A 12,429-nucleotide genomic window follows, 5' to 3' on the forward strand; every position below is an offset into this window, starting at 1 on the left:
CTTTGAGTTTGGATTGCAGAGATGGCTCTTACAGGAGAGGCAAAGTGAGTCAGCCTGGGGTGATGCTCACGCCCCCAGACTTGGGCCAGGGGTACCAGGAGCTCTAAAGAGGTCACACTTTTTCTGTGTGGAGGCAAGTACATATCAGTATTTCTGCTGCAAGGATGTTGATTCTACACAAATGTTACTCTGACTGGTACCACTGAACACTTGTGAGAGGGACAGGTGGTGCTGTATTATACTGACTGGGATTTTTTAATGGCTTTTTAACCTTTTCAGAGGGAAAACAAGAATGACATGAAATATACAAACCCTGCTTGTAGCTCGCATTTGAAACAGTGTTTAGATTGATTGTTAAAAGGCAGGAATTGATTGTTATTATTTAATAAGAGGTGAATTTTTAGTATTTAATCAGAAGGAGAATTTGTGTTACAAGTCGTTAGCCTTAATTTTTTATGCTGTGGTCTGCTGCTGTTTGTCTCCTCTGATAGTAGCTTAATTAACAGGGTGTTTGCTTATGTGCCTTTTGTTAAGCATGTTTTGTCTATGAAACTTGCTACACAGCATGATTAGACACCTTAAGGTAGTCAGCCAGCCCCTGCTGACTCCTGGTCTTCCCTGGGTAACAGGATTTGGTATATGCTAACTTTATGTATTAGAAGATCTAAAATGGACAATTTTAGAATAATACAAGGTCGTTCAGACTGAAACAGACTGAAACTGAATATAAGATCTATTGAAACTTGAACTGGTGGTTTCTGTTTAGTGATAACTTCTACTGAGCAACTTTGTCATAAATTATTTGTTAATAATTCCTGTGCAGTTTTTCTGCCTTCATTTCAAGAATAAATTTGCTTGTTAATTCGTTTGAATAACTATTAAAAGATGTGCTGGAGCAACTCGCCAGTAGTTCGTGGATCTGGATTCATGCATTGTCTCTCCTCTCTGGAGGCAAAAGTGACATTTCAGTGATGAGAAGAACTGTTGGTATTTTCATCCTCGTGTGCCTGCACAGCTCCACTAATGAGAGGCTACTCACAGAGCTGTACTGAGAGCTGTAGCACTCCTGTGCTATTTACTGTTCAAACTCATAGTACTTGTCACCACTGTTTGCATTTCATTTGAAACATATGAAAAATGTATTTTTCACTGATAACATTCCGTGTGCTTTTCCTACTGCTGATGAAACTACAAAGTCAACTGTGTGTAATTGTGGCGTTGGGTTTTTTTTAATTAAAAGCAATTCCGTTTCCTTCTTGAATACATCTGTGCAAATAGTGTTGCTGCTTCAGGAGACTCATAGTGTTTTGCACTTTCTGTTTTCTTCTTTACCTTTTCCAGTGCCTGCTACCATTTAGATCCTTGTTGAAACCTCAGTGCTTCCAATTGCAGCACCATGGGAATATGTACAGAACTCTGAATTGGTTTAATTTTATATATTGACATAATGAGTGTGTCTCGTCTTATTGCTATGATTTCAGTGTATATCCTCAGAGTTCCTTATTACTGTAATCTGTGTTTCATTTCTCCCTAGGAACTTGAGACATTTTCAAGTGTCTTATCTCCTCTTTTCTTGCTTGGTAGATGCCCTCAATTTCCTATTTCTTTTTTTTCCATCCTTCAAAATACGTTGGGTTTCTTTACCTAAAAACACTCTAGTATAAGTCAGGGACTTCTGTTCTGCAATTATAGCAAGGGGTGAAGGAAAAAGGTAGGAAAACCCTCAAAAAAAAGTAATACACATGAAAGATTTAATAATTTTTCCTATACTTGTTTGTTATAGGAGGTAACATAACATGGCTGCTCTATCACTGGAGGTGTTCAAGACCAGGTTGGGTGGGACCTTGAGCAACCTGGTCTGGTGGGAGGTGTCGCTGCCCATGGCAGAGGGCTTGGAGCTAGATGAACTTTTAAGGTCCCTTCCAACCCAAACCATTCTGTGATTCTCTGATTTACACTTCTAAGAGCTGCACTGATGAAAGCTGAATTCTGTAAACGCCATCAAATCCAGTTTATACTAACACATATAGCTGCTTGACTATTGCTTTAAAAACTTCAGAAGTTCACTGTTTCTGTTTATACTCAAGTGAATAATGTGCTTTCCACAATCAGCAAATATTTTTGTTTGATTTTGAAAAATAGTTTTCCGTATAAGCTAAATGAGAGTTGAATTGAGAAATCTGTGGACCGTTGTGGTCTCAGGGAGATGTTCCAAGTGATGTTACAGAAGAAAAGCTTTTACTTGTGGGTCAAAATGATTTCTGAAGTGCTGCAAGAAAATTTCTTGTTTGTGGTGTCTCAGCTACAGAAAAGTTGCACTAAATTTTTTTGAGGAATAGAAATAAAATGAAGTGACATTCCACATCTATCTTCTGTCACTGTGTATTTCCCCTCTTGCTCTGCTGAAACAAGAGCACAAAATAGGTGTTCAAGTCAGTAGGAAGTACAGATGTTTTGTTCTGTTTTTCTCATATGAAAGCCACAGAAGCCAAGGATTCAAACCAAGAGGTGGCTTGACAGTGAATGAAAAGGAAGAAATAGAAGACAACAGAACATGCCAGTTCTGAGATGGAATGCTTAAAGCTACAGTTCCTGGAGACCATGTTTGGATCCCTTCTGTTGTCTCTTAGTTGCCATAACCAGGCAAGTTCAGAGAGTGCTGAGTAAAGGACATCCCTGGAGGTGAGAAGATGTGACTCCCCCTTTTCAGCTGAGGGAGGAGCAGTTGCAGCTGTTTTTGGCTGCAGTCTAGTGGGCTTTACAGAATTACTCAGCAGTTTCTTGAATCCAGTTGATCTGAAGACTGTAAGAACAGGTCTGAATGTGGGTGCTTAGGGAGATGGTTTAGCAGTGGACTTGGTAGAGTTAGGTGAATTGGTTGGACTTGGTGGTCCTGAAGGTCTTTTCCAATCTAAATGATTTTATGATTTTATGAGCTGAAGAAAAAATGTCCCTACCTGCAAATCACTGCGAATAAAGATTTTTCTCTTGCTTGCTGTTACTTTAGTTTTGGGTTGGTTTTCTTTGGCATGTAAGCAAGGATGGGGTTTACTTTTGGTTTTTATGCTTTGGAATTTTCAGTTTTGTAACAGTGACTACTTTTCTGAGCTTTATGATCAGCTGATGCTGAAGAGGCTGTGTATACAATGTAGTGATTTATTTCTGTAGAACAGCTGAAGCATAAGATATGTACTATTTTTATTGCTTTTTAAATGATGAAGGCAATCTAAACTCCATGTTGATGTATGCTGCTTACATCTGAAGAGATCCTTTACAAACATGCTAGTACTGCAGCCTTCAGTTTCTTGTCCTGTTTTCTTTTCTCTGAATTTACTCACTGCAGCACCATCACACACATCAGTACCATTCTCATTTTCTGAGAAAAAGTTGATTATTGAGCAGATAATGCAAAGACAAAACAGGACAAACGTTGCTTACGAACTGGCTACCTCACTCCTTCAGGCACTCCATAAAGCCATCACGTTCCACCTGATGGGAACTGATGTGGGTATGTTCAGGTGCTGCCAGTCCCCATTTGGGTGTGGGTGCTGTGGAATGTCCCTGGGGAAGTGATCCTTCATGGCTGGGTTCTTTGGGATTTGAAAATGCAAGAATTGACTCTGCTGTTACTGCTATAATTTTGAAAGCTTATTCACAAAAGCTGATCGTGTAACTTGTAAGGGAGTGCATTAGAGCCTGAACTTGGAGAATCGAATGACTTTGAGTGGAGCTCAGGCTTCTTTCTCATAAAAATGAAGGGAGTTTGTAGAGCTTGTTTTAAAGGGAAGTCTTGAAAAACTTCTGTGTTAACTTACAGGGAGAAATGCAGCCAAATTGCTAGTTATTTTAATACTAAATTAGCACCAAAGAAAGATGTGCTACATGATAGGAACTGGTCTTCCATTCTGCCAAATTTGTAATAAATATAAGATCTTGGATATGAAAAATAGATTGAGTAAGCTGGGTATTTAAAATGCCTTTTCCTTTTGAAGGCAAAAAAACCAGCTTTTTGAACCAAAACCTGTGGCAATTAGGGTGCTGTCGTAACTCAGAAATCACAAATTTAAACCCGAGCACATTTGAGATCATGAACCAGGGAGACTCACCAGAGCAGCCAGTGTAACACAGCTTTTCCTTCTGCAATCTTCTGTCAAATCTCACAGGATAAAAAGGCTTCCAAAGTACATCAGTGCTTTGTGTGACCTGCACCAGTGCTTGCCAACTTGGGAGAGGAATGATCCTAACCTGATGCTCCTAGAAGATCTACCACCTGCAAGAATTCTTCTGAGAGGCAGAATTCTCAAGTGGCTCAGCACAGTATCCAAGAAGGACAATTTTCATCCCCAACTTTAACTGCCAAATACTAAGGTTCCTTCTGCTGTTTGGAGGAAAGTTAAGCTGCCATGTATTTTTTTTAAATTATTTTTTAAGTAGCTCCCCATTTAGCTGGCCATCAGACCAAGATGGGAGATAAAACTTTCTGACTTGAAAGTTCTAAGACAGCTTCCTCATGGTTGTTCACACAACTGCCCATGGACAGCACAACTGCAGCTTTATCTGGAAAGTACAAGTTATATCATGAGCTGCTAAAATGAGGCATATGAAAAAGGACTGTTGGTGCTCCTGTCCCTCCCAGATTTAAATAACACCTGAATCAGGTGGTGCCTGGCTTCTTTCTCTGCTGTGTCCTAAAGCAGGTCTTCCTTCTCATGCTTGGATTTGGTACACCCTCCATCATGTTTTCTGACTTGAGCCTCCAATCTATTGTGTGTGTTGCAGACACCAGGTTTTAAGCATATTTTTTATGGGATCAGAGCTCTTGCAGTATCAAAAGCATTCCTCCAGCCAATTTCAAAATCCTGCATCTTTTCTTCAGGGGCTGGGGGATGCTGTCAGAACTTAGACAATTTTGGAAATGGTGACCAGATAAAGCATCTTTTGCAGTGTCAGCCTTAAAATGTTGCCAGTGTCTGAAGCTGGTGGACTTGGCATCTCTTGAGAAAGGTGGTGCAGGGTGCAGTGTGTTTGCTTCCCAGAGACTCCAAGATACTCTTTCTAACAGCATGCACCTTATTTTTGCCAAATTTTTAACTTTGCTTCTCCATGTGATTTCTATGTGCCTTTGGTGGAGAAGGATATCCTCACGTTTCTGAACTGTTATGCAGCATGGTTTTCTTTTGTTGAACACCTGTGCTTTCAGTGGAGCTTTCACTATACTTTAGTACCAAGTAGGACAGCCCTTAAAATTTTGCCTCTTATAGCAAATTGTTGTTTTCTCTTTCAAATGTCTGCTGAAAACAGGTAACGATCTCTAGCTACTCTCCAGCCCTTGCTGGACCTACTTTCTTATCCTATTTACTTTCAATTTATAGGCTTCTCAGCAGCTGAAGGGGGAAAGCAATACTCAGAAAACCCTATTCAGATTGTACATATTTCCCTACTATCCCTAAAACTAGACAACTGGGCATTGTGCTTTCTCATTAAGGCAGAAAAATATCAGTACTGCACAGTGTACTGGGGAGTCCATCAGGAAATAAAAATCTGTTCATGGATTTGGCCAGTTTCCCAGTCACTGATGAAGGTTTCCTGAAAAAGTGGAAAGCACGTCCCCAAGTCAATACATGACTTTCCCCATCAGATGGAGCTCGAGGACAGGTTTATTGGGCATTTCACTCTCCAGCAAGCTTTGATATAAGGAAAAATCTCCTCTGCAAGCTAAAGTTAGATGGGTCTTTCAGAAAGATCAAAAAGTGCTATTGAACTTGTTTTTCCTTTGCAGGAAGAGAAAAAGCAAGCTAGGAAAAGGCAAACCTCTGACCCAAACCAGAGCACAAACTGAATGAGAAGGGCTACCTGTGACACAGCCCGTGTCATCTGCTGCTGTCATTGCTACTGAACAGCAGAACACCAGCAAAGCAGTTCCCAGGGCTGATCAAAGTCTGACCCAGCAGTAGTGGAAAAGGGTGGGAGGAGCAGGAGTGAGGAGAGGAGAGAGCACTTGGAAGGAGAGAGAGCCCCAGGAGATTGGTGATTCTGCTTCACATTGCTGGAGATCCACTTTGACGCTTGTGTGCTGTGGATCTCAAAGTGCTCTGGGAAGGAAACAATGTTCTAGGATGTTTTGAAGAGCTTAAGACCATATTTCATAAAACCAATCTCCAATTTGATGTGCTTGTACGATGTGGCACCTGCTTCCAGCACGAGTGATCTGAGCAGGCACTGTTCTAATGGACAACCAGCAGAGCAGTAGGGTTCCTGAAACCTGCATTCATTATTTATAATTGTGTCATTAAAAATAACAACTGTTGGAAGAAAAAGGCAGCTTTTCCCAGATACAAGCCAATTGCTTGGTCATGGGAAAGCTCCACAGGGAGTAAACTAAATGTTGGTGTGCAACATTTCACATTTATTTATTTGGTCAGATTTCAGATGGGCCTGATATAAAACATCTAATCTAAACGGCCTGATCTGCAAAGAAGGCATGGCTTCAAAACTGAAATCCACACTCAAGGCTTCTTTCTCACTGGCACATGATTCTGATAATGCAGTGACTGGGTATTTGTTGACAATGTTACTGATGAAACATTTTCCTTTTGAAAGGCAAATTCAAACCTATTTTTAAAGCTTGCTGCCTTTGTTTGAACCCAGTTTTATTTCCAAACAGGAGGTGATCACTGAAGGATAGCCAAGTATTGCCTTCCACAAAAATAGTTTGTTGAGAATAGCTGGGTACATCTGACTCAGATTTGTAGGGTTCACATTGGCATCTTCTGCAGCTTAAACTTTGCTTTTGACACACAGCAGAAATTTGCATAGCTGGAACAGAGGAAAAAGACTGAAAGACCTGTGCCAATAAAAGAGTTCAGGAAGGTTTGACATTTCAAGTACATATGTGGAATGAATATTTTGGAAAAGCTGTTAGAAGGAAAGTCTTAAATCCCCATTTATAAAACTAATTCATCAACCCCACCCACAAACCTTTGAAAGAAATCTACCCTGTGATCTTTAAAAGGAAATTCTGATTTTTAATAGTTCTTTCAAAACAAACTTAAATTAAAAAAATTAATCTTATTGCCCACAGATTAAGAAATGTGCTAATGAAAAAGAAAAGTTATGATTTCACAGTGTACATTCTTCAATGAAAGTTATCAATCTTGTAACAAGTAGAATAAAAATGGTTGCTGCATTGTGCCGAAATGTGTATTGTGCTAAAGCAAGCTCAAAACTTAAGACTAAGTGGGACAGAAAGTGCAAATTCCTGAGAGCTACAGTTAGGTATCATTTATTTTAATGCACCCTCCCTTCCCATATGCACTCAAATGGCAGCCAGGTATGTAGGATGAAGAAGTCCATGTTTCTTATGGGTGTAACTAAAGTGCAGAGTAACCTCAACTGATTCCAGGGCCCTGCTGTGCCACTTTTCTGTACAAACAAATCAGACGGAACATTTTTGTTCCTTGGAGTGCATAGCTCTGACAAAGATTATCTTTTCCCTTTTACAGATGAGGAAACAAAAAGTAAAACAAGTTTGACCAGGGTCACAAGTGTGAGCAACAAGCTTTCTTGCCTCTCAGTGGTCCCTGACTCAAACAGCAGACTGCTTGCTTTGTCTACACGCAGCGCTCTGCAACTACCCTACTCTTGTGTTTGCACTGCAGCCAAGAAACTAAGGTGCAAAAAAAGCAGTTCTGAATAAGAACATTATTTATCTGTTTGAAGTTTGCTCTTTTTAGGGCTTCTGGTGTCCCACTAGGTGCCCTCAGTTCTTGTTGACATTAGTCAAAGTCAAGGTAATTCAGATTTCCTTTGGTGATACCTTTCAAAGGTAAAATATTGCCAAAAATTCAGAAAGTAAGAATTCAAGCTATTCAGGTCTTGTCTTTGTTACAACTCCCTTCTATAAACTGTATTTGCAGTTCTGCTTCCACAGCTTGTTGCTTCTCTTCTTCTGCATCACAGCTCTTCGAGCAAACCAGGCTTCAGGAATATATTTAATCTTCTCACAAAGTCTCTATGATAGGTGCATTGTGCAATTTTCAGTGTTACTCATATTAAAGCTTTGGTTAAAACAAATAATATTTGATTATAAATAAAATCTGAAATGATACAAATTTTTCTTACAAACCCATTCATCACTCAGCTTTCAACAATGACAACTGGGTACTGAACCCACATGACTTGATTCCACAAGAGATGATGTGATAAGGCACATTTCCATCCTATCTTAATGTAATTATGAAAAAATGTAATCAAAGCATTGCCATAAGTTATGTATAAAAGAGATTTTTTTTTTTTCTTTATCTTCAGCTTTGCAATTGCTCCAGTATTCCTTTAACTTAATTAATGGCATTGACTTTACCCAAATGGAAGTGGTTAGATCCACACTGAGGCTTGTGGGTTTTTTTTCTAATGGATTCCATAGTCTGATTAGATAGTTTAGAATCCTAATTGCGTGTGTCCATGGTTTATTACCAACAGTTCTCTTTTTGCTGTGTTCAGTATGGCTGGTTCTCAGGCTTGTTTCTCGGCCTTTCCCCTTGTGATGCCTGCCTAACTAACCGTGGTGGTGGCATAGGTCTTGCTGACCCATGTTCTGCAGTCACATCTTCCCTGCTTAAAGTGCCAAATCTTGGTCTCGTCAGCAGTGGCTGCCTGAACCCAACGGATGGCTGAGGCAAGGTGCTTGCCTCCTGCTGCTCGACTCGTCTGTCCTGGTTCCCATCAACTTCATTCTTCCACTCCACCCTAAACTCAGGCGCTGGCCTCTGCTGCCTCGGTCTCTGGTCTCTCAGGATTTTCCCTGCTCTGGGTCTTAGATTGAGCACTGTGGTAGCCGCATCCATCTCCGAGTCACTGCTGTCACCCACTGTGAATGGAAAACAGAATGAACATTTCAGGTGCAGAATATTACTGCCTCAGGAACACTGCTGTAACAGCACACTGAGCACTAGACGCCGCAGAAGAAAGTTTCTCAGTGTTTCCTACATTTGGTGTTTTCTGAATAAACCCAGTAACAGACACTTAACTGTGCTAGGACAAAGCATTTGACTTGCAAACTTCCCCTCAAAACTGTGATTTTTAGAAAGCCTTTTCTCAGCTGCTCCTTAATTGCCAAGTGCCCCTCTGTTTGAGTTGAGATTTCCCCAGTTCTGGCTCTGGACATGGAAAAACCTGTCTCTCTCTGAGCTACTTGGCATCCAGTCCCTGCTTATGTCCAAGCAGGATATGAAATGAGATATCTCAACCTCACATCCCACGAACTCTCATCTGAGAGGCACTTCCAGACCGTGACATGTACACGGCCTCTAGAAACTTGACTTTGGAAACGGAGTGTCAGTACTTCACAGAGCTAAGGATCTCCCAAGGTCAATGTACAGATGGGAGGAAACATCCCGTCCTTAATATGCCTGAATGTAAGATACCAAAGCAAATCCACCAGGCAAAACTCACAGGCTGCAAGTGCTGCAGCCCCTCACAGCAGGGTAGAAAATGGTGAAGGGAAAGCTGCCATAATCATTCAAGGAATGCTTTTAAATGATTGCTTTCAGGTAAACCAAGCTGGAGACATTCTGGATGTGTTCATGTGCATATATTTTCCCCAGAAGACTTCTTCTAAATTGATTAATATCTTCATCAAAACTTGCACACTTCAGTCATTTAATAATTTAACAATCATTTATGACGGCCTCAGATTTGTTCTTAGACTTAAGTCAGTTGTTTTAAACCTATCAAAGCAAACAACTGTGTATTGTGGAACTGTCATAAGAACAACTTCCTACATGTTATTTGTTTTAACAAGGTGAGGATGAGGTCAACAAAATATATGACCACATAATTGTCCATTCACCCAGATAATTATATATCAAGGAAGGTCTTCATCAGACTGCGTTTGCAGGCTTTTTCCCTGCTAAATATCTCAAATAATATATTTCTGACAATGGAATAATCTGGAGGCACATCTCCTCTTTAATTCTACGTGACAGTAGGTGACCTTTACAGACATAACTACAGAATAAAAGGCATCCTACAATTAGGAGAGCAAAGACGTAATTATTAACAGACAAAAACATGGTCTATTGCTAAATTAATTTGGAAGAGTGGAAAATTATTGGGGGGAGGATCAGCACATTTTAGTGACTATACAGAGAGATAATCTTCCCAGCAAGAGACCTTTCCTCGTCATGAGAGGAAATACTCCTGAGCATGGTATAAGCACAGTAGTGCAACTGGTAATCACCAAAAGCAATATATAGAATTTTCCAGAACACTGGTGAGTGTAGGCAGAAAAAACAAAACAAAACAAAACAAAACAAAACAAAACAAAACAAAACAAAACAAAACAAAACTATAGAATTCGGCAAAGTTTTCACATCAAATGGTTGTCTTCTTCCAGTTTTTTTTTTTTCCAGAACATTGGTGAGTGTAGGCAGACAAAAAAAAAAAAAAAATGAACAAAAAAACCCCAAAAACCAAACCAAACACACCAACCAACCAACCAACCAACAGTTTAGTTGCAAACCATTTTGAGAAGTTCTTCATAAGAACTATAAACTAGACCTCATGTCCTCATTTTCCTCTCTGTTTTTTCTCAGAGCAGTGTTCTCTACCCTGACCTCGGTGAGAAAAGAAACCAAATAGGTTCATAATCCAAGAGGTAGATCTGAACACTATAGAATAAAGACAAAGAAATGAGCCATTGTAGTGTTCCTCATGCAGAATCGTTTCAGGCTGCTGACTGCTCACGGGAGGAGATGTGCTGGGAGGACTACACAGTTATGGCATTTGAACTGAGAAAGCCCCACAAGAAAGCCCCACATTTCTTTACACTCTGGAAACCATTGCTTTTACTGCTCTAAGACCCCTGCTAAATATCCAACACCTAGAAATATGCTATGAAGGTATTCACTCTAGAATGAAAGCATGTGCACATAAAATATTTAATTCTTAGTTGAAAACCAATATGCTGATTTCCCTACGTCATCCCTAGAAAGACTTTCTTTCCATGGAGCCAAAATGACTGCAGCACAGTAAGACACAACAGAAAAACCTTCATTACCTCTGGAAGATGGTTTATTTCTCACTCGTAGTTTCTCTGGGAGTTTAGTGTTTTTAGGAAGTGAAAGGAATCTCTTAGTATTTGCAGCAGCCTGCACGCAAAGAAATAAAAGAAATGTGAAGTTCCTGCAGACTGAAGTTCCTGCATAATGTATGTTAAGATAAATGACTGAGGCTTGAACGGATTTATGTAACTGGAAGGCTGGAGAGTAGTTTGGGATTAGCTAATATGTGACTTTTTACTACACACTCAAGTTAATGCTGACTGCTGGTTGAGCTCTGGGCTAACTAAGGTAAAGACTGAGTAATCCCAGGCAGCTTAATCAGAGAAAAGCCAAGTGATATGCCCTCTGAGATCAAAGTTAATAAAGGTATGCTCTCTAACCTCTACCTTACCTGTACAGTTTTTCCTGCAGCAGGCAAGCTCTGCAAGCATGGCATCACCTCATGCTGCTCCAGTTTGGAACTTTTTATTAGTCAGCTGCAAAAATAGCATTGAGACTGGAGCTTGGGCACAAGAACTAATCTGTATTCCCATCCTGCAAGCGCTTTATGCATATGAATGACTTTATACAGTTGACCAGTCACAGTGAGGCTGATGGGGAAGTTGGGCTCCAGCATGATCATTTACCAGTTCAGGGCATAAAATTCATGTTTTCCCAAGACCAAGCCCTAAAGGCCCTGGGAGCAGAGAACACCTCATACTTCCTGGAACATGAGAGGTACTTTCCAGGACAGGTTGCTTTTATTTTAAAATTCAAAACTTTCTCAAGGGCATCCTTTCTTACAAAGACTGTTCAAAACCTTTAAACTGTACCACCTCTCTTCTGCCTGTACCATTCATTTTTTGCACACTCAAAGGGAACCTGAAAGGAAATTTATTTTCCATGAGAGATTTTAACACTTTGCATAGTGTTGTGCCGCTCAGGACCCCTATGCTTCCCTCTGTGTTGGACTTATCTAAGGATAATTATTTTTAAAACCACATCCCATGCATTTTATAAAAGCTGCAGACACTCTGTTTCTCTCCCTGGCCCCAAATGTCTCAATCCTGCTTAGTGTCATCAGTATTCCACCAAGTAAAACATTTATTTCTATGAGAAAGACAATATATGCAGCTGGGGTTGAGAGAGAAAATATCCTTTAGAAACAGACATATTGTCACAATTATCACCAGAGTAGCCCAGGTAATGATCACAAACGAGATATAGCACTTATTTGAGACATCATTCCAGCCTCACCTCCTAAATCACAACTGTACCAATGAAGCCACCAGCCACTAAATATTTCTGCAATGTGAAAGTACATCTTATAGGATAGTTAATCTCCCTAATACCTAGAATAGGTAGATGATATGGGGGATCAGCCTCCCTG

The 12,429-nt window shown here is 40.1% G+C and overlaps 1 protein-coding gene across 1 annotated transcript in view; it reads right to left on the bottom strand.

The window, feature by feature from the left end:
* Positions 1 to 8,284: 8,284 nt before the first annotated feature.
* Positions 8,285 to 12,429, bottom strand: part of LOC103781950 (sodium/hydrogen exchanger 2-like) — a gene marked incomplete at its 5' end in the record, with an annotated part of 25,691 nt that continues 21,546 nt past the window's right edge. The window contains 2 exons of the mRNA XM_008949679.1: positions 8,285 to 8,866; positions 11,057 to 11,147. Of these exons, the coding sequence (XP_008947927.1) occupies positions 8,496 to 8,866; positions 11,057 to 11,147 (462 nt within the window). The remainder of the gene's footprint in view (positions 8,867 to 11,056; positions 11,148 to 12,429) is intronic.

This window comes from Merops nubicus, unplaced genomic scaffold, assembly GCF_000691845.1.
Source record: "Merops nubicus isolate BGI_N331 unplaced genomic scaffold, ASM69184v1 scaffold23721, whole genome shotgun sequence".
NCBI classification, from domain to species: domain Eukaryota; kingdom Metazoa; phylum Chordata; class Aves; order Coraciiformes; family Meropidae; genus Merops; species Merops nubicus.